General features: G+C 43.3%; 1 protein-coding gene across 1 annotated transcript in view; it reads left to right on the plus strand.

Annotated features, from left to right (window-relative positions):
* Nucleotides 1-27,890, plus strand: part of FANK1 (fibronectin type III and ankyrin repeat domains 1) — a 126,383-nt gene that overhangs the window by 67,263 nt on the left and 31,230 nt on the right. The window contains exon 6 of the mRNA XM_030204800.1: nucleotides 13,107-13,172. Coding sequence (XP_030060660.1) covers nucleotides 13,107-13,172 — 66 coding nt within the window. The remainder of the gene's footprint in view (nucleotides 1-13,106; nucleotides 13,173-27,890) is intronic.

A 27,890-nucleotide genomic window follows, 5' to 3' on the forward strand; every position in this document is an offset into this window, starting at 1 on the left:
CAGTATTCTGCTAGCGTGTAGTTTTTGCAGCCTTTTTGGTTTTGTATTGTTTTTTGTTTCACTAGGTTGTGTACTGGTGTTTTAGAGCCCGGTGTAATTATAGTACTGCCTTTCCACGCAAAAGGTTGTAGCTCGTCCTGTCCTTGGAATTAGTGCTGTTATGGTTTGGTAAGGTTATGAGTGTGTTTTTGCACAAGTTTGTGTATAGTGTTTTGCAGTGGAGAGATTGTGTGTTGGCCTTACTGAGGTGGCACCAAAACATCAGAAATGGTGTAGAGCCTAAATCATGACACACTACCTCTTGAAGGATCTATATATGTTCGTTAATAAAAGGAGCTCATTGTGAACACTATCCACCCTAAAAAGGTGTTTAGTGGCTCTACATGAGAATTGTGATATGATCCCTTGTTTCATATTGTTGATGGTCTGCATTTTCCGTATCGGTATATTGGTGTATTAGGGTCTGCCCAGTGTAATATTTCTGATACAGTAAGGTTCTGAGTGTGTTTTTGCACAAATTTGTGCATAGAGTTTTTGCAGTTGAGCGATTGTGGTTAGTATATGCTTTGAGCAACCACTTTATTCTTTGACATATGACACATATCTAATATCTAAAATTCTTTGACATTTGATACATATCTAATATCTAAATTTAATTAAAGGTATTGTCAATGGGGTGGAGCTAGGGAGAGGTGCCAGACCGGGGACTGGAGGCGGGGAAGAGAGAAAAGTGGTGGACCGATTGGTATTAATTGCCTTCGGAGAACGTCTTCAGCTAACAGAGCTTGAGGATCCTCATTAGCTAAAGTATTTATATTTTGAGGTGGAGGTATGGCGGGGCAGAGATAATTTTGTGCCCACCCACTTTAGGGTCAGGCCCACCCAAAATTGGCTGTCTGGCTATGCCACTGTTATCACATGACAGACACCACCACCCTAAACCTTATGTAACACAAGATCTCTCTACAGTCGATGACCTAATGTAGATTATAATGCAATTTATCACTCTGAAACCTTCAGGCAATACCATAATTATTCTTCTTTACCATGTATGTACACACATGGTATATAAATGTATACCATGATCTATTCCATATATGTTATGTTCCATGTATGTTATCATGTATGTATGCACCATATATGTTATGTTCCATGTATGTTATGTATGTATGCACCATACGCAATAACCTTTGCAATTCTACTACCCGAAATGGCATCCGCCATTACGGCAAATGTAAGCCACATTGAGCCTGCAAATTGGTGGGAAAATGTGGGATACAAATGCTACAAATATTAATAATACCTTCACCCATTCTTCACTCATGTGCCCCCCTGTGCCTTCACCCATTCTTCTCTCATGTGCCCCGCTGTGCCTTCACCCTTTCTTCTCTCTCTCTCATGTGCCCCCCTGTGCCTTCACCCATTCTCTTTCTCTCTTTCTCTCTCTCCCTCTCTCTCTCTCTCATGTGCCTCCCTGTGCCTTCACCCATTCTCTCTCTCATGTGCCTCCCTGTGCCTTCACCCATTCTCTCTCTCTCTCATGTGCTTCCCATGCGTTAATCCATTCTTTCTCTCTCTTGTGTGCCCCTGTGCCTTCACTCACTCTCCTTCTCTCTCATGTGCCTTCACCCATTCTCTCTCTCATGTGCTCAACATGCTTAATCCATTCTCTCTCTCATGTGCCTTCACCCATTCTCTCTCCTTCTCTCATGTGCCTCCCTGTGCCTTCACCCATTCTCTCTCGCTGTGCTCCCCTGTACTTTCACCCATTCGCTCTCTCTCTCCATGTGCCCCTGTCCCTTCACCCATTCTCTCTTTCTCAAATGTGCCTCTCCTCCCACATTATCTCTCACTTCCTCCCTCCCTCGCTTGCCTGCCCATACGCCTGCCATGTCTCCCAGATTACTGGCGGTTCTCCTCCCTCCCTGTGACAAAGGAGAGTCAGGGGTCAGTATTTTTTTTTTAAATATTACAGTTCCAGGAAACATAATTTAACTCGAATAATTTTGTTGAGTATAATCAATATTGGCAGTTTTTTTTTGTTGTTGGACATATCTTTCTTGTCTTCCCCTTCTCCTCTACTGCTAACTCCAGACTTCGTTCCTTTTCCCTCGCTGCACCTTATGCCTGGAATAGACTTCCTGAGCCTTTACGTCCAGCTCCATCTCTACTTGTTTTCAAATCTATGCTAAAAACCCACCTTTTCACCACTGCTTTTGGCTCCTAGCCACTACTCAATTTGCCCTCCCCTTGTTCCTTCTCACCCAGTACTTCCCTTGTCCTTAATTGTTTTGTCTGTCTGTCTTATTTTTTAGATTGTAAGCTCTTTTGAGCAGGTACTGTCTCTCTCTATGTTGGATGTTCGGCGCTGTGTGCGTCTGGTAGTGCTATACAAATGTTAATAATAATAATAATAATAATAAAACAACAACAACAACAACAAGAGGTTAATGGAGTGAGAAAGATTACAACTTTGCAAAAAGGAATGAAGGGAACAAAAGGAAAGTAAGGGCCGCCAGTGTGAGCTGTTCACCCTTCCAGGCCCTGGCCAGGGCTGACCCTGCTTAGCTTCCTTCACACACAGTCACGTTTGGGCTCTACACTTCTCGGTAATTCACCAGGACTCTGCCTCAAACACAGGGGAGTTCTCTGCCTCCACCTTTCACAAATGTTCACCAACACCAGGCTTATAATAATTAAAGGTTTTATTAGTTGCCATTTAACATAATCTTCATGGCTTATTCCTTCTTTAACTTAAACATTTCTTCTTCAATTCAAACATTTAAAGCAGTTCCTCAAACTTTCACAGTTCAAACAGCCAAACAAAAGCATTTACTTTTCTTTCTCAGAGGGTAGTGCAGCTGCCACCTTTTCGGCAGAGAGCTTCAAAAGTCCACAGAGTTCAGCCAGTACCTTCAAGGGGATCTTCTTTTTCCAGCTGCCAGGTCTCCAGCTCCTCTCCTCTCTTTCACCACTCAGGCAGGAATAAGGTCGTTAATTAGCTCCTCCACCCCTTTAGGCTCTTCCTCCCCAATTCCAGGCAGGATTCAGCCCATAACCATCTACACCTGTTTTCAGCCCAGGACTCTCCTTGGTCCTAGCAACCTCCATCTGGACATTCCCCTACTGGCTCCCTCTAATGGCTCATCCTGGACATTTCCCCTGATTTATATGGGAACAGCGCCATCTAGTGGCCTACCCAGGATAGGACAGCCCCTTATTCTTCACACTGGATAACTTGCCTGAGATGAGGAAGCAAATAGATGCATCAGGCATGGAAAGGCCAAAGAGAAGTAATAGGCCTTAAGATGGGATTGGAAGAGTGTAAGACTATGTTGGAAAATTCGTCAGCTGAGATAAGTACTCTTGCCAAGCTTTGGGAAATGTGAAATTTATGTCTCCTTTAAAAGTGTTTATGGAGTACATGGCTAAGCTAGTGTGAAATTTGTTTGAGTGGAGTTTTTTTTGAAGACACATGACTGATACGGTTCCCTCATTAAACAAAAGGCGTGTCCTTTAAGAATGAGGAGTTTCTGAGTGATCTAATGTCTTTTTTTCTCCACATTTTTCCACTTTTTGCGTGCCATTGTTACTCTCAAACACGTTGTAAATAAGGTAGAAACGTGTAATTTTGTTTGAAACTGTCAAAGAACCCATCAAGGTGCAATTAGAGGGGAATATCATTCCATAGTGTAGGTGCGGCAACACTATAACAGGCATCCTGAAAAACCTGATGAAAAGATGTAAACCCTGGTTGGCTGATCAAAGGGATAGTAGGGGATATATGGAATCAGAACTGAGGCCAGAAAAGACAGTAGGCCAGAGGAGCAGATACTATGAGACAGGAGGTTAATCTTAAAAAGGAATTTGAAAAGACATAGGAAGCATGTGCTTGTGACATGGTCATATTTTTTCCGATTATGAAGAAGCTTTACCGTGGTGTTTTGGACGAACTGCAAGCGGTATAACTGGCATGCAAGCAAGCCAAGAAGGACAGAGTTAAAGTAATTGAGTTTAGACAATATAAGCGATTGTAAGAGGATATCGAGGGAACTGCATTCCAAAAGGGGGCAATTAGAGTGAAGTCGCCTGAGTGTAAAGAAGGAGGCGGAGACCACATGGGAAATGTGAAAATGAAAAGACAAAGTGTTATCCAAAGTGACCCCCAGAATTCCAGTGGAGGGAACATAAGGGAATGGGATACCATTAATGGTAAAGCAAGGGGGATTTGCAACGGGGGAACAAGAAGAAAAGATCATGGCGACCGACTTGGTCAAGTTGTCTCAGATGCTGCTCAGCCAGCCAGTCAGCAACAGAGTCTAGCTTGCGAGAGATAGAAACAAAATCTGAAGTGGAGCTTGAATCAAAAGAAAAGAGCAGTTGAATGTCATCAGCGTACACAAAAAAAGTAAAACCTAAGGTTTGAAGCAAAGAAGTTAGTGGGTCCAAGAAAGCATTAAATAAAATAGGTCCTAGAAAGCAGAGCAGTGGCGTAGCCACAGGTGGGCCTGGGTGGGCCACGGCCCACCCACTTGGGGCTCAGGCCCACCCAACAGCACACATTTAGCGGTAGCTAGTGGGGATCTCAAGCTCTGCCAGCTGAAGACTTCCTCCTGATGGTAACGAAAACGCAACTCTCCACGATACTGGCATCTGTGCATGCTCAGTTTTCAGCACATGCCTCCTGCAGACTGCCAAGGTGGAAAGAAGTGTTTTCCCACCAGCTGAGATATTTTTTGGTGGTGGGGGGGGGGGGGGGGGGGGGGGAGAAAACTTGGTGCCCACCCAATTCTTGCCTAGGCCCACCCAAGATCTGTTGCCTGGCTACGCCCCTGAAGCAGAGTACAGGGAGACGAACTGGAATTGGAAGAGCGAACCACATAAGAACAGTCAGTCAAGTAAGAATGAAACCACTGAAAGGTGGAACCTGTGATGTGCAAATCCTTAAGACAGGAGACAAGTAACAAATGGTCCACTGAGTTGAAGTCAACAGATATATCTAATGAAAAAAGAGCAATATCCGTCCCACTTGTCAAGGACAACCTAATATGATTTGTGATACCCAGAAGAGAATGTTCAGCAGAATGATAGGAATGAAAGCCAATTTAGTGGGGGTGAACATAGTAACATAGTAGATGACGGCAGAAAAAGACCTGCACGGTCCATCCAGTCTGCCCAACAAGATAAACTCATATGTGCTACTTTTTGTGTATACCTGACCTTGATTTGTATCTGAGTGAGATAACTGGAAAGCTGAAACAACATGAGTTTTTCAACAAACTTAGATAAAAAAGAAAGGTTAGTTCTCCGAGGACAAGCAGACTTGCTTCTTCTCACAAGTGGGTAGATGCCATCCCGCGTCGCCTGGTTTGGCAAAATTGCCAGAGGAAAAATCTAGAGCTTTCAGGAGCGTGAGGCACGCTCCAGCGTGTATGCGCGAGTGCCTTCTCGTCTGTTGTGCGAATGCACCACTTCAGTTTTGTTTTTCCCGTGTGAGAAGCAGCTGTCTTTTTCTGCTCGCTTTTCACACGCCCGGTAGAGCGATTATTTGAGTGCCTTCAGTGAGTTGGGTACACACTGAATTTGCTTTTCAAACCTCTAAATTATCCACTGAGAGCCCATTCTTTCAGCAATCAGCACAGACAGGTATTTGCAGAGGAACTCTCCGCCCTTCTCAAGGCCCATGTGGTTGATCCCATTCCACCAGGATCACCCACATGGGCCTTGAGAAGGGCGGAGAGTTCCTCTGCAAATACCTGTCTGTGCTGAGAGCTGAAAGAATGGGAAAAGATGGGGGGAGGGGGATGTGTCCCATACTAGACCTAAGGGCTCTGAACAAATTCCTTTTCCACAAAAAGTTCAGGATGGTTTCCCTGGGCACCCTTCTTCCCATGATTCAGGAAAATGATTGGCTATGTTCTCTGGACTTGAAGGATGAACATACACACATCCTGATACTTCCAGCCCACCAGACGTATCTTAGTTTCGACTGGGAACACATCACTTTCAGTACTGTGTGTTGCCTTTTGGCCTCTCGTCTTCATCCAGAGTCTTTACCAAGTGTCTAGTGGTAGTCGCAACGTTGCTATGCAGACCTGGAATTCATGTGTTCCCTTATCTCGATGATTGGCTAGTGAAGAGCACCTCAGAGGATGGTGCTCGGGAATCCATGCGGATGACTATTCAAGTGCTGGAGCTACTAAAGTTCGTTATAAACTACTCCAAGTCCCATCTCTATCCTGTTCAACAATTGGAGTTCATAGGAGCCCTGCACGACATGAAGACTGTTCAAGCCTATCTCCCAGAGATGTGGGTGGACAATCTTGTCTCCCTGGTGTCCAAGGTTCAGGCATTGCAGCAGGTCACAGCTCAGCAGATGTTGAGATTATTGGGCCACATTGCTTTCACAGTGTATGTTACACCCATGGCGCGCTTGCACATGAGATCTGCTGAATGGACCCTGGCTTCTCAGTGTTTTTAAGCCACAGGGGATCTATAGGATGTCATCCAAGTGTGCCCAGAGCTTGTAAATTCTATTCAATGGTGGACAATTTGGCCCAATTTGACCTTGGGACTTCTATTCCAAATTCCTCAGCTGCAAAAAGTGCTTACGACGGGTGCATCTCTGTTGGAATGGGGAGCTAGTGTAGATGGGCGTCACACTCAAGGAGCTTGGTTTCTCCAGGAAACGAGTCTTCAGATCAATCTCATGGAGCTTTGAGCGATCTGGAACGCTCTAGAGGCTTTCAGAGATCAGCTGTCCTATCACATTATTCTAATCCAAACAGACAATCAGGTTTCAATGTATTACACCAACAAGTAGGGGGCCACCAGATCTCACCCTCTGTGTCAGGAAACTGTCCAGATGTGGCTTTGGGCACGCCAACACGGTATGTTTCTCCGAGCCAATTATCTGGCAGGCTTAAACAACGACCTATCCGTCAGGCTGAGAGCAGGATAATGCAACCACATGAGTGGTCTCTAAATATGGGCGTAGCCCGCAAGATCTTCAGAACATGGGGCACCTCCTCGGTAGATCTTTTTGCCACTCTGATCAACCACGAGGTCCCTCAGTTCTGTTCCAGGTTTCAGGCCCTCGATAGACTAGCATCAGATGCCTTCCTTCTACATTGTGAAACTCAAGCAAGACCGCGAAACAATGATTCTGATCGTGCCCTACTGGCCACGACAGATATGGTTCCTTCTTCTTCTGGAATTGTCCTCCGAAGAACCATGGAGATTGGAGTGTTTTCCGACCCTCATCACACAGAACAAGGGATCGATTCTACATCTCAACCTCCAGTCTCTGGCTCTCAAGACCTGGATGTTGAGAGCTTAGAATTTGCTTCCTTGGGTCTTTCGGAGGGTGTCTCCCAGGTCTTGCTGGCTTCCAGGAAAGATTCCACTAAGAGGTGTTACTCTTTTAAATGGAGGAGGTTTGACTTCTGGTGTGACAGCAAGGCCTTAGATCCCCTTTCTATTAGATTGTAAGCTCTTTGAGCAGGGACTGTCTTTCTTCTATGTTTGTGCAGTGCTGCTTATGCCTTGTAGCGCTATAGAAATGCTAAATAGTAGTAGTAGTAGTAGTAGTACTTTCTTGTCCAACACAGACCCTGCTTGAATATCTTCTACACTTGTCAGAGTCTAGTCTCAAGACCAACTCCATAAGGGTTCACCTGAGTGCAATTAGTGCTTATCATCAGCATGTAGAAGGTAAGCCTATCTATGGACAGCCTTTAGTTGTTCGCTTCCTGAGAGGTTTGCTTTTGTCAAAGCCCCCTGTCAAACCTCCACCAGTGTCATTTGTCATCAATTTCTACATGCAACTACTCCAGGAGCTGAGTTACCCATGATTAACTTTGAATGCATGCATAGAGCCCTGGGGCCCAAACCGACAGACCACCCTCGAGATATTGTGGCTTGCTTTCTTCAGTATCCGATCAAGGAATGCATTTTGTGTGCAGTGCAACAAATGGGACATATATAACCTGGCAGAATTGTAAAGTGGAGATCTTTGCAGGTATATTGACTATCACTTTATAGAAGCACAGGGACTTTTGGGAGGTGACGAGGTGCCTGACTTCACATAATATTCAATACAGATAGCAATATCCATTTGGATTATCTTTTTCATTGCTAAACCAACAGCATAAGGTCACTGTGCCTCAGGAGGCTTTGGCATTGTTGAAAGACGCTGAGCTATGGATGGATGGAGATGTGCGGTAGCACAGAGCTGGGACGCACCAAAGCGAATCCCTCAATACAACGTTGGCACCGGGGTGACCCTAGGACTGGACGACTGCAGCGCAATTCAGCTGGTACATAGGGAAGCCTCACTTGATCAGCCTCCGGACTTAAGACTGCCTTGGTGGTCTTGAGTGATTATCTTGGTCTTCTATGGGAGGCCGTTTGACTTTTTGGTCATTCTACTGAGAATATGGGAGGTGACCTCTGTTCTTTGGGAATGTTTGAGATTATGCTATAGTTAATCTGCTGATGTTTGTTGGAAGGGGGGGGGGGGGGGAGAGAACCGAGTGGCTTCACTCTCCTGTGTGGCCCAACTATGCTGGGTCCTTCTGTTGAGGGGGAGGGGTGGGGGTTGAATAGGGGGTAGGTGGGGTAAGGGGAGGAAGGAAGCTGTGGGGAAGTATTTGGATAGAGGGGTTTAAGAAGTGAGATGCCTTGGCTGCTCTGGGGTGCACTTATATGGGAGAAGAGGGTAGCACCTCTTTTATGGTTCAGATCATCTAGGAGGCTTTGGTTCATTTCCTGTCATAATGGGGTCAGTTAAACAGTTAGTTTTGTTTTCTTTAAATATTTGAAGCCTCAATGTTTCTCAAAAGTGCCAATTGCTTTTTAAAGAGGTGGAACGTTTACATGAAGGGGTGGAGTTTATAGAGGAAACACACCTCAAACCCCTAATCATGAATATCTTCTCTGTCATAAGAAATACCTGTATGTATTTTTAGCTTCCAATAGGTCTCATCTTAGAACACATGGGTGGGGATTTTTATTGAACGTTCTGTTAACCCAGTGGTACGGGAGATTGTGAGGGAGAAAAATGGGTGATACATTCTCCTCAAAGTGCTTTTGGGCCAAATCCTATATACGTTGGTAAATATTTATACTCCGAATTCAGAGCAGAAGGCTTTTTGTTTGGAAATTGAGCGGTTGATAAGATCTAAATTCGAGGGCCATTTCTGTGGAGTGATTTTAACCTTACAGCTCACCCAGTGTTGAATAACTGCGGATGGGATTCAATATGGCCATGCAGATAAGGAGTAGGTTATTGCCTTGGGAGCCCATAGACGAAAGCAGAGAGCCTAGACATGGGAGGAATTATGTCATCGACTTGGGCTACTTGAACAGCAACATAAGCCTTTTGGCTTAGTTAGATACATTGTGTAATTCTATTAGAGACCTAGATTTGATAACGAGTTTGCACATACTTCAGCTAGAATATTTTGAAATGGGTAATCAGTCAAGGAGGCTTTTAGCTTACAAACTGAAACAAAAGCAAGTGAGAAATTTTATCCAAATTATCCAGGATTCAGCGGGGGTGGAGTATAGGGATTCACCACATATAAGCTCAGTTTTCACTCACCTCTGTCGGGATCTTTATACTCTGGAGTTTTGTCCCGAGGAGCAAGGAAGTGGATCATTATGTAGCTCAAGTGGCATTGCCCAGCTTAACTAAAAATGAGGCTGCCCTTTTATCAGCGCCATTTACAGAGGAGGAGACTCTTCGGGCTATCAAAACCCTGCCCACTGGTAAGGCCCCTGGGCTAGATGGCTTTACTAATAGTTTCTATAAATGCTTTTTGGGGCTTTTAGTGTGGCTACTCATGAGATTGTTCAATAGCCTTCAACATGATGGGGAGTTGCCATATTCTTGGAGATTGGCTGGGGTGACCCTGATTCTGAAGCCAGGCAAGGATCCCACACAATGGATCCTATCATCCCATTTCACTCTTGGGTATAGATTATAAGGTATTGAATTGATTTGCACTTTTCTGACCACTGACAAGTCAGTTATGACCCATGAACTGAGGGCTCTAACTTAAAATGCCTGGGAGCAACATTCTGTGTAGCCAGAGCCCTTCAAGCAGCAATTTCTATACTTTTTGCTGACTCTGTAAATACATGGTCATGTTGACACAGCAAGGAGCACTCTTCCCCCTCCCTGACAGAGTGGTGCCACTGATTCTACATACACAAGGACACTAAAAATGTTTACTCAGTTTGAAAGCGAAGATGTTTTGAGGTTTCTAGACAAAACAGTGATAAGACCCGAATTCTGGAGAGATTCCTGTAGCAAAGTGATGACTGAGAAACCTTGGACTTGCTGTATTCCATAAACATTTAGATAATGTGTTTCATTCTATGTAAACAGCAAAGTAAGACAAAAATTAGCTGAAATTGCAAGCTGTATGATTTGGGAAGGAATTTCCATTGTACAAAAGAGTATATAAGTGGCTGCTGTGTTGTATTTAGACAGAGGCTGAGATGATCAACTGAGTGACTCTTTACCACAGTGGTCTCTCTCCCTTTTGTAACAAATTGCTATTTGTTACTGCCTGATTGCTTTGTTGTTACCTAAATTGGTAAGTAATAAAGACTTTCCCCTTCAAAGGAACATAGTCTCTGTCTTCTCTGTTTCCTCTGTCCACTGTATATTGGGGTGGGTGTAAGGAGACAGAAACCCTATTGCCCCTTAGGTCCAAATGGTATATTTCCTATGGTAAGTGGAAATATATCAGAGAAAGAATTTCCACATATTACAGCCTTCTCTGAGACTAGGGGCATATTTTAGGGGGTATAACAACAGACTCCAGTATAAACAGTATTGATGAAGATATTGGCTATATATATATATATATATATATATATATATATATATATATATATATATATATATATATATATATGTGTGTCTAAATTAATTCAAGATGATCAGACAGGGTTTATTATGGGCTGTCATACCTTAGATAATATTAGAAGAGTACTTCATGTGATTTTGGCTCAGGAACAAGCGGGTACTGCATTGATATTGGGTATCAACGCTGAAAAAGGGTATCTTGGGTCTTTCTTTTAAAACTTCTTAGCTGTTTGGGAGTTATGGGATAGTTTCTAGCATGGGTAAAATTTATTTATACTAAATCCTTATCCACTCTTCAAATTAATGGGCTTATGGTGAAAGCTTTGCATTGTCAAGAGGCACCTGACAGGGCTGTGCATTATCCTCCTTGTTGTTTGCTTTAGCTATGGAACCCTTAGCTACATTGATTCGGAATAGGACTGATAGGGGCATTCAGAGTGGGAGGCCTTATGACATAGCTGTTATTATTTGCTGATGATGTGCTGCTCACTCTAGAGAGTCCGCAGACGTTGCTGCCAGGAGTGATGCGCGTTTTGGAGGATTATGGGAGGGTTTCAGAATTGAAATTAAACTTTGCGGTCTGAACGTTTAAATATATCTTTGGGGGATGGAAGATATTACTTGGATACAAGCCCACTATTCATTTCATTGGGCTTCTAAGTCCTTGAAATATCTTGGGGTCCAGTTGACGGCCAAGAGGGGAGATCTTTATAGGGCTAATTACCCATCTTTGCTGCGTGTGCTTTGGGCTGATTTAGATAAGTGGGAGCATCTTCATATTTCTTGGCTGGGCGGGGTTCATGTGGTCAAAATGATGGTGTTTTGCAAGCTATTATATTTATTTGTAGCACTCTCTATAGCCTTACCAGATTCCCATGGTGCTGGCTTATTTCAGTTAAAAAATATATATATCTTCATTGTTTTGATATGCTGACTTCATATTTAGCATTTTAGTCTGTTGTGTGTGTTTATTGTTTTTTTAATAACCATAATGAATATGTCTGAGGTGTATGTATGCAAATGAATATGCTAATGTGCCAAACCACACCCTTTGCCCCCCAAGTGAATCAGTCAAACTACACCCATGCCTATAAGTGTCATCACTGAACATTGGCTGGAACTCTTTCTCTTCCCCCAGCATTGGTCAGTGTTGTCTGAGCAGCAAAGACCCAGCTAGGTTGATGAGCAGAATTTGGGCCTACAAATTGAACCCATGTCTTCTGATTGGTAATGCACAGTTCTGCCTCTGAGCCACCATGTGCATTCTTAATTGTTAAAAAAAATGGCAGCTTGCTTGCAATCCTGCAGATACATTACATCTATGGGTGTGCAAGCAAATTTTGAAAGGGAAATTTCTCGTGGACCTTTCCTCAGAATTCACTAGAGCCAGAAGCATTTCCATAGCTGTTCATTTTGCATTTAGAGCAGAGAGGAACTAGCAACCCCATCAAACATTAAGGGACCCTTTTACTAAGCTGTGGTAGGGCTACCGTGCAGCAAAACAGTAGGTGTACCCTGGTGCCCTATGGTAGTTTTGTGTTTGCTGAGTGGTATTTCCCATGCTAGAAAACAATTTTCTATTTTCTAGTGCGGGGGAGCATTGTAGGTGTGCCTGGCAGTAATCAGTCATTGCCGCACGCTGTCTGATTACCGCTGGGTTAGCACATGAGCCTTTACTGCCTTCTAAATAGATGGTGGTAAGAGTTCAGGCAGCACATTCCCGAACGCTAATATTTTAATTAGCACACTACCATTTACGACTTTCATTTAAAATAATGGAAATTCCAGCTGTGGTAACAAGTGGCCTCTGCATGCAGCAATTTCATGCGCCCACACTACCACAGGCCACTTTTTATTGCAGCTTTGTAAAAGGACCCCTAAATAAATAAATACAACAAAAGTCATTTGTTGTAGAAGATTAGGGGCCCTGTTTACTAAGGTGCGTTAGAGTTTTTAGCCTGCCTACACTTAGCACGCACGTTAATTATATGGGCACCTAAAGGGATATTGTAGGCATGTACATGGTTAACACGTGTACATGGTTATTGTGAGTTAAAAATGTTAATGCACCTATAATGCTGTTTAGTAAACAGGACCCTAGAATTGTTACTTTCTATCTTGGAATAGGGATTCATTAAAAGTAGGCTTTTCTGTTTTAATTGAAATTTTGAATTCTAATTGTTTGTTGTAGTAGCTGTAGCTTTAAGAAAATATCTGTTTTATGCAGGCTTGTGAGTTTATTAGTGGAAAAAGGAGCGGATGTGAACCAGGTCAATGGAAGTGGAAAGGACAGGTATGGATAAACTATGATTATATAACTGCACTATCTGCAAATTATAGACAGTGTACTCAACCAATATACATAAAAAAATAATGATTTTATAAAACAAAGACAAATTCAATATACATCAAAATAAACAAATATTAAAATATATAATCAGAGACCATAAACCTGTGCAAAAAAAAAATAATCTTCTTACATTGCTTCTTAAACTGTAAAACTTAGCTTATGCTTCTGATCTCGTAAGGGAGAGTGTTCCAAAGATGGGCCCCTTCAATCTTGACCATTGTAGAGTGATGTGTGTCCAGTCTGACATGCCAAAAACTGGGGACATCTAATAACAATTTATCAGATGATCTCAGACAGCAGCTTGAATGATATATTCTCAGTGTAGTCGCAAAGGCTAAAGGTGCCTCATTATTCAAAGCTTTGTGAATCAAAAGCAAAACTTTGAACTGAACATGAGAACATACCAGAAGCCAATGAAGTTCCTTCAATTCCAGAGAATTGTGACATGATTACTTTCTACTACTCATTTAGAATAAATAACAGGGATTGCCTTTCTTACTGCCAGTCAGTCATACATCCTAACAGAACAAAAATGTATGACAGAAAAGGTTGGCGTCACCATATTAAGATTTCTTACAGGGCACCACTGTGACAACAAGAAAGACTACTTGTATTAATGGTGTGCGATAGTTTATAATTACTTTCTCTGGGTGACAAAAACACTTGACTTTGCTTCATAGCTGTTATCTTAAGAGATCAACCAAACCATTTCTATGGTTGTAACAGTGCTACATATGTTGCCATAATATATAAATTAAACTGCTGAGATAACAAGTAAACCTAATTGGTGATAAGGTAATATGCCAGTGCATTTTATCTTTCCACTCTCTCCTATCCCCTGGCATGATTACTTTTCTTACCTCCCTAATCCCATGCACCAAAATCATCTCTTTTCATTCTTCCTACCCTCATGAGGCACTTGTTTTTCTTTCTCCCACACCCCTTGCCAGCACAATCACCCATTTCTTCTTTCCCTAGTGTTACTCTTCGGTAGGAATTGGGAAGCAGCATTAGTCTGATGCTGCTTCTGCCAACTTTCTTTTGCAATCAGATTGCAGAGGAAAAAGAAGCAGCAGTAGCAGGTAAGCGCTGCATGCCAAATCTCTCTGCCAGCTATAGGAGCTCCTACAGGTCAGTGAGTGTAGGGGGAGGAAGAGACAACACTTTAGAGTGACTGGCAGTAGCAGTGGTCATTTTTGCCCAACAATCTGTTACAATTAGTACAAAGTCTTCCTAATCTATATCAACACCAAGTCTAAGAACTCAAACTGTAACAAATGTATGTATGATAATTCTGCAGTACATATCCAGTTTTGAAGAGAAAATGAGCTGGATTGTTACAGATTTCTGTGCACAACCTATGTGTTAACAAAATCCCTCACTTCTTTTACACATGGAAAATACAGATCTAGTAAAAATAAGAAACTGCAAATTAGAAAGAAATATGCATAAAAAATTAAGTGGAGGGGGGGTGTGTCCAAGATGGCGGCATGCTGAATGCTAGCGTCGGAGCTCTTTGTTAGTCTGCTGAATTTAGCGTATTTTCCTTAAATAAGATGCCCCATACCAAACGTAAGGGGAAAGTAGCAGCCTCGGCTACTAGGATGTCCTCTCCGGTGCAGCAGACTATCGTGAGATATACCATGAAGCAACTTACCTTGGAACCTAGAAGGGGCCCTGCTGTCTCCGTGGGTGAAGACTCCCTAGGAGACTTGGGGCTTGAGGTTACACTCTCCCCTCCAGATCTTCATCTACTGCCGATTCCCAAAGAACGCCCTTCCTGGCGTGACCAGCGCGACCCGGAAGAGGTCGATGCAGCGGTCCCGATTCGAGGAGCAGGAGAGGCGGTTTCTGAGGGAAGCCTGATGTCAGCGGTTGAACATCATACCCCGATACGGGGGGAAAAATCGGCGGCAACCCTGGAGAGCATTTGGACGGCTCTCCAGAGAGTGGAGTTAACGGTGGCCAATTCAGCAAAGGAGATTAAAGATTTAGTAAGTACTGTGGCAACTTTATCCCAGACTTTTACTATAACATAGCAAGAAACAAAGGAACAATTGGATGGTCTTAAGCAAGATGTTAATAAATTGAATGAAGTCTCCGTATCATTGGTAAAAGACAATTTGTCTACACAATGTAGACTAGAATTAATAGAAAATTTCAATCGGAGACTTAACTTGAGACTCTTGAATTTCCCGAAAGAAATGGGCATCAACCCTTTGGATGCCTTTAAATTATATTTACAGGAAGTATTAAACTTTTCCCCGGAATCCATTCCACCTTTGAATAAAGTATACTATATTTCCTCAAAAAAATCACCTGTAACTACTCTACAAGCGATTTCAAAGGAAAATCAAGAAGAATCTTTGAACATTACTGAGATACTAGAGTCAACCCTAAGCGTAAACTCTGAAAGATCAACTCTAATTGCGTCTTTTGTTTTTCAGCAAGATTTAGATGCAGTGCTACGATTATATTTTAAAAAAATGCAGACATTGTTCAGGGGTAAAAGAATTTGGATATACCCTGATATAACTAAGCAAACTTAAGAAAGGAGGAAGTTGTTTTTAGTATTGAGAACAGAAGTTATATCTATCTCAATTACCCCTGTAAATGTGTTGTAAAGTATCTGGGATTAAAATACATTTTCCATCAACCAGAACAGTTAAAAGTATTTATAAATATGAAGAAATTGACTAACCGTTGACCCTTTGAAGAAAATTAAGTGAAACAAGATAGGTTTGCATGCTATGTATATTTCCTCTGTTTAATTTCTTATAAACTCTAGTCTTCTTAATTTGGTAGACCTCCCCCCTCTTGTTGTGGTCTAAAGAAGACTAAAATGTTTCCTTTTTGATAACTGTGCCTTCTATGGGAGGATATAATGTCTCTCATAAAATATTGTTTTTGTCTGCATTGCCTGTTCAAATGTAACAATTTGTTTAATTTGATTTAAAATATAAATAAACAATTTAAAAAAAAATTAAGTGGAAGCCACAGTAAACCCCCAACTTCTGTTACCAGTAGAACATTGCACATTTTCAACTTTAGGACTTTTATTATCTTAAAATTGAAAATAAATATTTTGTACTTGGTCTGATCAAATCAAATCAAGAAGCATACTGATACAATCTCTTCTCTCTCCCGCTGGGCGCCTTCTGCACCAACCGCCTTAGCTAGGAGGTTTTTTGGCAAGCCAAAGAGCGATCTCTACTACTATTCTAGCGTAGGTACACTCCTTCGGCTTGTCCTCCTACTCAGGCTCTTCCTCAGCGCACTCGTTCATGTCAACTGCGTGCACCTAAGGCCCCTGCTTGTCCCCAGTCAAGGCAAGGGACAAGTTTTTGTTTGGATCCAGCAGAGCATATCCACAGTTAAAGTGTCCGTCCCGGATGACTTGCCGGTTGGGGGGAAGCAAAAATATTTTTCACCTAATGTGGCCTCTTAACTTCCGACCAGTGGGTTCTTTACTAGTCCATCTCTGATACACCCTCAATTGACATCTCAAACCTCCAAATTGCCTGCCAAGAGCTCATTCAATCCACTCTCAGCACAGGCAGGTACTTGCAGAGGAACTCTCCACCCTTCTAAAGGATCTTGCAGTCAAACCCATTCCACTAGGTAGGGATTCTATTCCAGGTACTTCCTTCTGCAGAAGAAGTCAGGGGAGATGTGTCCCATCTTAGACCTAAGGGCCATGAGCAAATTTTTAGTCCGAGTTCAGAATGGTTTCCTTGGGCACTCTTCTCCAGTGATTCATAAAAACGTTCAGCTATGCTCTCTGGACTTAAGGGATGCATATACTCACATTCTGATACTTCCAGCCCTCTAGACGTATCTTCGGTTTTGGCTGGAAACACATCACTTTCAGTATTGCGTGTTGTATTTTGGCTTTGCGTCGACTCCCAAGGTCTTCACCTAATGTCTAGCAGTAGTTATAGCATTGCTACTCAGACTGGGGCTCCATATGTTCCCATATCTCAATGATTGGCTAGTGAAGAGTACCTCAGAGCACCACTATTTGGATGCTATAGCTACTAGGATTCATTTAAACTACCCCACATCCCATCTACACCCTGTCCAGCAATTGGAGTTCATAGGACTCCTGCTCGACACACAGAGGGTTCAAGCCTACTTCCCAGAAATGAGAGTGAAAATCTTGTCTCACTAACGTCCAAGGTTAGTGCCTCTCAGCAGATCACAGCTCAGCAGATGTTTACATTGCTGGGCCACATGGCTTCTACTGTGTACGTTACACCCATGACTCGTCTTCACATGAGATCACATCAATTGACCCTTGCTTCTCAGTAATTTCAAGCCACAGGGAGTCTAGAAGATATCATTCAAGTGTCCTCAGAGCTGCTACGCTCTCTTCAGTTGTGCACAATTCGATCCAATTTGACTCTGGGACTTCCATTCTAAATTCCTCGGCCACAAATAGTGCTGACAACAGATGCATCTCTCCTGGTATGGGGAGCTCATGTCAATCAGGTTGTAATGTATTACATCAACATCGCGCCCTCTGTGTCAGGAGGCCATCCAGATGTGGCATTAGGCTCACCAAATGTCATGTTTCTTCGAGCCACTTATCTGTTGGGTGCAAATAATACCATGGCAAACAGGCTGAGCAGGATAATGTACTCACACGAGTGGTCTCTTGATATGGGCATAGCCCACAAGATCTTCCAGGCATGGGGCACCCCCTCAGTAGATCATTTTGCCACTCAGATCACCACAAGGGCCCTCAGTTCTGTTCCAGACTTCAGGCCCTCGGCAGACTAGCGCCAATGCCTTACTCCTCAACTGGGGACAGGTCTTCTGTATGTGTATCCTCCGATACATCTAGTGTCAAAAACTTTGTTGAAACTCAAGCAAGACCGCAGAACCATGGTTCTGATCACACCATTTCAGCCACCTCACATTTAGTTCCCTCTTCTTCTGGAATTTTCCTCCCAAGAACCGTTCAGATTGGAGTGTTTTCCCACCCTCTTCACACAGAACAAGAGGCCACTTCTACATCCCAACCTCCAGAAATGGCTCTCACAGCTTGGATGTTGAGAGCCTAGAATTTATTTCCTTGGATCTTTCTGAGGGTGTCTCCTGGGTCTTGCTGGCTACCAGGACAGATTCCACTAATAGGTGTTACTCTTTTAAATGGCGGAGGTCTGCCGTCTGGTGTGAGAGCAAATTCCTAGATCCCTTTCCCTACACACACTTTGTTTGAATACCTTCTACACTTGTCAGAGTCTGGTCTAAAGACCAACTCCATAGGGGTTCACCTTAGTGCAATTAGTGTCTATCATCAACGTGTAGAAGGTAAGCCCATCTCTGGACAGCTTTTAGTTGTTCACTTCATGATAGCTTTGTTTTCGTCAAAGCCCTCTGTCAATTCTCCACTAGTGTCATCGGATCTCAACTCCTTTTGAGCCGCTGAATTCATGCCATCTGAAATACTTGACCTACTGAGGTAACGTTAGACTCTTTATGGTCTTTAATTTCTGATCTAGGTAAGACTTTTCTTTCATAAACTGCTGCTCTTACACAGAAGCTCTCTCAAGTAGAACAGAGAGTAGGAAAAGTTGAAACAGAGGCGAAGGAATTGCATCCTTGAATGGATCAAATTGACAAGGATTTTTCTAATATTCAAAATGTACAGATTTCTTTAGTTAAAGACTTGTCTAATTTGAGAAATAAATGTGAAAATTTTGCAAGGAGCAATAATCTTTACTTTTTAAACTTTCCAAGGGTAACTATGGTTAGGCTGTTGGAAATGGTGAAGCGTTACATGAAACTTTTACACAAGTTTACTATCTACCAAGAAAAGCAGTGGAACAACAGCAAAACTCTTTGGATGTTTCCACTATATTGGATACCTCAGATTCAGAATTATCCACTGCAGCGACTTTGGTTGCTTTGGTGGCACTATCTCCTGATAAACAATGGTTATTTCAAATGTTTTTTAAAACAGAGAGAAATTGTTTCTAGGCTTTAAGATTCAATTATTTCCTGATGTATCAAGAGATAGTCAACGTAGACGTAAACAGTTCTTATTATTGAAACCCGGAGTTCTGCAAATAGGTGGAACTTTTTTCTTAAGATATCCATGTAAATGTATTATTAGATATAATGCTGTTAAATATGTTTTTTTTAAATCTTCTCACTTGTCAGCCTTTGTAGCAACTAAAAGAGTTTCAGGAGAATAAGTAGAGCTCTGTATATAATTAATTTCTAGCTCATATTCCTCAGGTATAATATTGCCTTTAATTTTTCCTTATTTCTTTCTCTTGTTTAGTCCTGGATCCTAATATTGTGGACTTGACTGTTATATTCTCTTTAAAAATGTTTCTTTATGAGAGGTTATAATTTTCTTGTGTAACACTTTTCTGTTCAAATGAAATTGCTTAGATTTAATTTGTAAAACTTATACAAAAATAAAATGTAAAAATAAAAATGAAATACTTGACCTTGAAGGTCGTTTTCTTGGTGGCTGCTACTTCAGCTCATAGGGTCAGTGAGCTTCATCCCTTAGTAGTGGATGCACCTTATACTAAATTTCATCAGAACAGAGTAGTCCTCTGCACGCACCCTAAATTCCTGCCGACAGTGGTGTCTGAGTTCAATCTGAACCAGTCGATTGTTCTGCCAACATTCTTTCCCCGACCTCATGCTTGTCCTGGCGAAAGCAGCTTGCACACCCTGGATTGCAAGAGAGCATTAGCCTATTACATGGAACGGACAACGCCCCACAGGCAGTCCGCCCAGCTTTTTGTTTCTTTAGATTCCAACAAAATGGAGGTCACCATTGGGAAACGCACCTTTTGGTTTGACTGGCATATTGCATTTCCTTCACTTATGCCCAGGCTAGGCTGACCCTAGAGGATCATGTTACGGCTCATATGTTAGAGCCATGGCTGCGTCAGTAGCCTACTTGAAGTCAGCCTCCATTGAAGAAATTTGCAAAGCTGCAACGTGGACTTTAGTCCAAAAATGCACATCACGCTACTGCCTTGAGCAGGATACCCGATGCGACAATCGGTTTGGGCAGACAGTGTTGGGGAATCTGTTTGGGGTTTAGAATCCAACTCCACCCTCCTAGGCCCATTTTTATTCTGTTCCAGGCTGCACTCTCATTCAGGTTAATCTGTGTTATGTCCTAGCCCTTGCAAGCCCCAATTAACCAATGTTTATTGTTTTTTGTGAGCTTGGATGCTAGGGTTTCCCCACTTGTGAGAATATACTACTACTACTACAAATCATTTCTATAGTGCTACCAGTCATACGCAGTGCTTCACAATTGAACATGAAGAAAGACAGTCCCTGCTCAAAAGAGCTTACAATCTAAATCAGGACAGACAGACAGGACAAATAAGGGATAAGGGTAGGACAGACAGATAGGACACATAGGGAGAAGGGACTATTGAAGAGAAGAAGACAAGATAAGGTTATGAGCAGGTGACAAGTTAGGAATTAAAAGCAGCATCAAACAGGTAGGCCTTAAGCCTGGTTTTGAAGGTGGCTAGGGATGGAGCTTGACGTAATGGCTCAGGAAGTCTATTCCAGGCATAAGGTGCGGTGAGATAAAAGGAACGGAGTCTGGAGTTAGCGATGGAGGAGAAGGGTGCAATTAGGAGAGATTTGCCTAGTGAATGGAGTTAAGTACATAAGTACATAAGTACATAAGTAGTGCCATACTGGGAAAGACCAAAGGTCCATCTAGCCCAGCATCCTGTCACCGACAGTGGCCAATCCAGGTCAAGGGCACCTGGCACGCTCCCCAAACGTAAAAACATTCCAGACAAGTTGTACCTAAAAATGAGGAATTTTTCCAGTCCATTTAATAGAGGTCTATGGACTTGTCCTTTAGGAATCTATCTAACCCCTTTTTAAACTCCGTCAAGCTAACCGCCCGTACCACGTTCTCCGGCAACGAATTCCAGAGTCTAATTACACGTTGGGTGAAGAAAAATTTTCTCCGATTCGTTTTAAATTTACCACACTGTAGCTTCAACTCATGCCCTCTAGTCCTAGTATTTTTGGATAGCGTGAACAGTCGCTTCACATCCACCCGATCCATTCCACTCATTATTTTATACACTTCTATCATATCTCCCCTCAGCCGTCTCTTCTCCAAGCTGAAAAGCCCTAGCCTTCTCAGCCTCTCTTCATAGGAAAGTCGTCCCATCCCCACTATCATTTTCGTCGCCCTTCGCTGTACCTTTTCCAATTCTACTATATCTTTTTTGAGATACGGAGACCAGTACTGAACACAATACTCCAGGTGCGGTCGCACCATGGAGCGATACAACGGCATTATAACATCCGCACACCTGGACTCCATACCCTTCTTAATAACACCCAACATTCTATTCGCTTTCCTAGCCGCAGCAGCACACTGAGCAGAAGGTTTCAGCGTATCATCGACGACGACACCCAGATCCCTTTCTTGATCCGTAACTCCTAACGCGGAACCTTGCAAGACGTAGCTATAATTCGGGTTCCTCTTACCCACATGCATCACTTTGCACTTGTCAACATTGAACTTCATCTGCCACTTGCACGCCCATTCTCCCAGTCTCGCAAGGTCCTCCTGTAATCGTTCACATTCCTCCTGCGACTTGACGACCCTGAATAATTTTGTGTCATCGGCGAATTTAATTACCTCACTAGTTATTCCCATCTCTAGGTCATTTATAAATACATTAAAAAGCAACGGACCCAGCACAGACCCCTGCGGGACCCCACTAACTACCCTCCTCCACTGAGAATACTGGCCACGCAATCCTACTCTCTGCTTCCTATCTTTCAACCAGTTCTTAATCCATAATAATACCCTACCTCCGATTCCATGACTCTGCAATTTCTTCAGGAGTCTTTCGTGCGGCACTTTGTCAAACGCCTTCTGAAAATCCAGATATACAATATCAACCGGCTCCCCATTGTCCACATGTTTGCTTACCCCCTCAAAAAAATGCATTAGATTGGTGAGGCAAGACTTCCCTTCACTAAATCCGTGCTGACTTTGTCTCATCAGTCCATGTTTTTGTATATGCTCTGCAATTTTATTCTTAATAATAGCCTCCACCATCTTGCCCGGCACCGACGTCAGACTCACCGGTCTATAATTTCCCGGATCTCCTCTGGAACCCTTCTTAAAAATCGGAGTAACATTGGCTACCCTCCAGTCTTCCGGTATTACACTCGATTTTAGGGACAGATTGCATATTTCTAACAGTAGCTCCGCAAGTTCATTTTTTAGTTCTATTAATACTCTGGGATGAATACCATCAGGTCCCGGTGATTTACTACTCTTCAGCTTGCTGAACTGACCCATTACATCCTCCAAGGTTACAGAGAATTTGTTTAGTTTCTCCGATTCCCCCGCTTCAAATATTCTTTCCGGCACCGGTGTCCCCCCCAAATCCTCCTCGGTGAAGACCGAAGCAAAGAATTCGTTTAATTTCTCCGCTACGGCTTTGTCCTCCTTGATCGCCCCTTTAACACCATTTTCGTCCAGCGGCCCAACCGACTCTTTGGCCGGTTTCCTGCTTTTAATGTATCTAAAAAAGTTTTTACTATGTATTTTTGCTTCCAACGCTAATTTCTTCTCAAAGTCCTTTTTTGCCCTCCTTATCTCCGCTTTGCATTTGGCTTGGCATTCCTTATGATCTATCCTGTTACTTTCAGTTGGTTCTCTTCTCCACTTTCTGAAGGATTGTTTTTTGGCTCTAATGATTTCCTTTATCTTACTGTTTAGCCACGCCGGCTGACGTTTAGTCTTTTTTCCCTTTTTTCTAATACGTGGAATATATTTGTCCTGAACCTCCAGGATGGCGTTTTTAAACAGCATCCACGCCTGATGCAAGTTTTTTACTCTGCGAGCTGCTCCTTTCAGTCTTTTTTTCACCATTTTTCTCATTTTGTCGTAATCACCTTTTCTATAGTTAAACGCTAGCGTACTTGATTTCCTAGTTTCACTTCCTTCAATGCCAATATCAAAACCGATCATATTATGATCACTGTTATCAAGCGGCCCTCGTATCGTTACCCCCTGCACTAGATCATGAGCACCACTAAGGACTAAGTCTAGTATTTTTCCTTCTCTTGTCGGCTCCTGAACTAGCTGTTCCATGAAGCTGTCCTTGATTTCATCAAGAAATCTTATGTCCCTTGCGTGTACAGATGTTACATTACCCCAGTCTATATGCGGGTAATTGAAATCCCCCATTATTATTGTGTTGCCCAGTTTGTTTGCGTCCCTGATTTCCTTTAACATTTCCGCATCCGTCTGTTCGTCCTGGCCAGGCGGACGGTAGTACACTCCTATCACTATCCTTTTCCCCTTTGCACATGGAATTTCAATCCACAGTGATTCCAAGGAGTGTTTTGCTTCCTGCAGAATTTTCAATCTATTTGATTCAAGGCTCTCGTTAATATACAATGCTACCCCTCCACCAATCCGATTCACCCTATCACTACGATATAATTTGTACCCCGGTATGACAGTGTCCCACTGGTTATCCTCCTTCCACCAGGTCTCAGAGATGCCTATTATATCTAATTTTTCATTTAGTGCAATATATTCTAACTCCCCCATCTTATTTCTTAGGCTCCTGGCATTCGCATATAGACATTTCAAACTATGTTTGTTGTTCCTAAGTACATCATGCTTAGTACTTGACAGTATTAATTGGCAATCTTTTGTCTGATTTTTATTGTTATTTAAAGATACCCGATCTACTACAATCTCTTTTGCAACCTCACTATCAGGATACTCTATCTTCCCTGTTATGGTGATATCTTTGAAAGATACCTTATCCCGAACCATGCTCTTTTGAGCGACTGTCGGCCTTCCCCCCATTTCTAGTTTAAAAGCTGCTCTATCTCCTTCTTAAACGCCGATGCCAGCAGCCTGGTCCCACTCTGGTTAAGATGGAGCCCATCCTTTCGGAATAGGCTCCCCCTTCCCCAGAATGTTGCCCAGTTCCTAACAAATCTAAAGCCCTCCTCCCTGCACCATCGTCTCATCCACGCATTGAGACTCTGGAGCTCTGCCTGTCTCTTGGGCCCTGCGCGTGGCACAGGTAGCATTTCAGAAAATGCTACCCTGGAGGATCTGGATTTCAGCTTTCTACCTAAGAGCCTAAATTTTGCTTCCAGAACCTCTTGGGAAGGAGTGTAGGGAGAGATAAGGGTAGAGAGATAATGAGGGGCAGCAGAGTGAATGCACTTGTACGTTAATAAGAGGAGCTTGAACTGTATAAGGAAATGGATAGGGAGCCAGTGAAGTGACTTCAGAAGAAGGATGATATGGGCATAGCAACTTAGGCGAAATATTAATCGTGCAGCAGAATTTTGAACAGATTGAAGAGGAGAGAGATGGCTGAGTGGAAGACCTGTGAGAAGCAAGTTGCAGTAGTCCAAGCGAGAGGTGATGAGAGTGTGGATGAGGGTTCTGGTAGCGTGCTCAGAAAGGAGAGGGCGAATTTTGGTGATATTATAGAAGAAGAAACGACAGGTTTTAGCAATCTGTTGAATATGTGCAGAGAAGGAGAGGGAGGAATCGAAGATGACCCCAAGGTTACGAGCAGATGAGACAGGAAGAATGAGCGAGTTGTCGACAGAAATAGAGAGTGGGGGAAGGGGAGAGGTTGGTTTAGGTGGGACGATAAGGAGCTGAGTTTTGGACATATTGAACTTCAGGTGGCGGTGAGACATCCAGGCAGCAATGTCAGACAGGCTGGCAGATATTTTGGCCTGGATTTCTGCCGAGATTTCTGGTGTGGCGAGGTATATCTAGGAGTCATCAGCATAAAGGTGATATTGAAAACTGTGTGCTGAGATCAGAGCACCAAGGGAGGAAGTATAGATGGAGAAAAGGAGAGGTCCTAGGACAGATCCTTGAGGTACACCCACTGAGAGCAGGATAGAGGAAGAGGAGGATCCACCAGAGTATACACTAAAAGTACACTGAGAGAGATAAGAAGAAAACTAGGAAAGAGCAGAGTTCTGGAATCCAAGTGAGGACAGCGTGCCAAGGAGTAGGCTGTGATCAACCGTGTCAAAAGCAGCAGAAAGATCGAGAAGGATGAGGATAGAGTAGAGCCCTTTGGATTTAGCCAGGAATAGATCATTGAAGACTTTAGCAAGTGATGTTTCAGTTGAATGAAGGGGGCGAAAGCCAGATTGGAGTGGATCAAGAATAGCTTGAGAAGAAAGAAAGTTGAGGCAGCGATGGTGGACAGCACGTTCTAGTATCTTGGATAAGAAAGGGAGGAGGGAGATGGGGCAATAGTTGGAAGGAGAGGTAAGATCCAGAGAAGGTTTTTCGAGGAGTGGGGTGACTACGGCATGTTTGAAGGCATCAGGGACAGTCGCAGTGGAAAGTGACAGATTGAGGATATGACAGATGACAGGGGTGACAGCAGGAGAGATAGTGTTGAATTAATGAGTGGGGATAGGGTCAGTGGGGCAGGTGGTTAGTTTTGAAGATGAAAGAAGAAGTAAAGTTTCTTTCTCAGTGGTTTCGTAAAAGGAAGAAAAGGAGGCAGGGGTAAGAGGGTTGAGAGAGTGGACTAAGGGAAGAGAGGGTGGAGGAGAGCTGGTTGCGAATTCAAGTTTAATCTTCTGAACCTTATCATGAAAGTAATCAGCCAAAGTCTGGGGAGAAAGTGAAGGGGGAGTTGGAGGAGAAGGCACTTTGAGGAGAGAGTTTAGTGTGACAAAGAGATGTTGAGGGTTCAAAACAATTGAGTTAGTCAATTGGATATAATAATCCTGTTTGGCAAGTTGGAGAGCAGATTGGAAGGAGGTAAGCAAGAATTTGAAGTGTAAGAAGTCAGCATGGGCATGAGATTTAAGCCAAAAGTGTTCAGCAGAGCGGGCACAAGAGCGTAGGTAGCAGATAGTAGGGGTCAGCCAAGGCTGGGGTTTGGTACGTTTTACAGGACGAGACACGGGAGGAGCGAGAGTGTCCAGAGTAGATGACAGAATAGTATTATAGGAAGAGACAGCCTCATTGACGGATTTGGTTGATATAGCAATAGAGAAAAGATTAGAGATACTGGAGGACAAGGTAGAAGGGTTAATAGCTTGTAGATTCCTAAACGTGTTGGCTAGAATAGGACGGGACTGAGGAGGAGGGTGTCTTACATGTGAAAGTTAAAAGATGATGGTCAGATAGGGGAAGAGTTGAGGCAAGGAAATTGGAGGGTGAGCAGTTAGAGATGAATACAAGATCAAGACAGTGGCCATTCTGGTGAGTAGGGGCGGTGGAGCACAGTTTAAGATTGAAGGAGGATGTTAAGGCAAGAAATTGAGAAGTATAAGAGTTAGATGGGTCATTAACATGAAAGTTAAAATCCCCAATAATGAGGGAAGGAGATGAAGGTTCAAGAAAGAAGGAGAGCCAGGCATCAAAGTCAGTGAGAAAGGAAGAGGGGGATTTGACAGGGGGTTGATAAATAACTGCTACCCAGAGAGGTAGAGGAGCGAATAGATGGATCGAGTGGACTTCGAAGGAAGAAAAGCAGTGAGACTGAGGTGGAAGAATGGGTTGAAATTTACAGGAGGGTGAGAGTAGTAGCCCGACACTGTCTCCGCGGTCAACTGAGCGAGGAGTGTGGGAGAAGAGATAACCTCCATGACATAGGGCCGCAATTGAAGCAGAGTCTTCAGGGTAAATCCAGGTTTCAGTTAGGGAAAGTAGATGAAGGGTATGAGAGATAAAGAGATCATGGATGTAGGAGACTTTGTTGCAGACAGAGCGGGCATTCCATAGAGCACAAGAGAAGGGCAGAGAAGAAGGGGGGTGGAGAGGAATAGAAATAAGATTGGAGGTATCATGGTAAGGCCTGCACGTATAGGATGAGGGTTGATGTGGGGGACCAGGATTGGGATTAATGTCACCAGCGGAGAGCAGGAGAGCACAGAGGAGAGCAGGAGAGGTACGATGACAGCGACGAAAGCGAGATGTACTCAGGTAAAAAGGCGAGGGGTGAACGGAAGGAAGGAAGCATTGAAGGTTGAGAGCTGTGAAGAAGGGGGTGGAAAAAAGAGATGGTGAGGAGAGGGATGGAGAGGTGATGAATACAGAGGGAAGATAATGTGTTCCTAAGGTGGGAAGTGGTTTTATAAGGAGAAACAGATTAGGAAGGGATAGTGCCAAGAAGAGCAGGTGTACAGGAGCCATAAGAATAGCAGATTATGGTACAGAAATGCTCAGAATAAGCTGAAGGGGGTGGAGGTTCAGATAGGCTCAGAGCGTATAGGCATTAGAGGTAATAGCCAATAATACAAGATAATACAATTCAGGGTAATGCATATGCAATAGTAGAACAGCCAATAATAGTAGACAGATAGCTAGACAGTTAGCTAACAGTCACAAACAGAGTTGAGGCAGCGAGGCTGGAACAGATGGAGCAGGCTGGAACAGATGGAGCAGGCTGGAACAGATGGAGCAGGCTGGAACAGAGGGTGCAGGCTGCAACAGATGGAGCAGGCTGCAACAGATGGAGCAGGCTGGAGCAGATGGAGCAGGCTGGAACAGAGGGTGCAGGCTGGAATGGATGATGCAGGCTGGAATGGATGATGCAGGCTGGAGCATACGAAGCAGGTTGGAACAGATGAAACAGGCTGGAGCAGAGGGAGCAGGCTGGAATAGGG

The sequence above is a fragment of the Microcaecilia unicolor genome, chromosome 5 (assembly GCF_901765095.1).
Source record: "Microcaecilia unicolor chromosome 5, aMicUni1.1, whole genome shotgun sequence".
Lineage (NCBI taxonomy): Eukaryota > Metazoa > Chordata > Amphibia > Gymnophiona > Siphonopidae > Microcaecilia > Microcaecilia unicolor.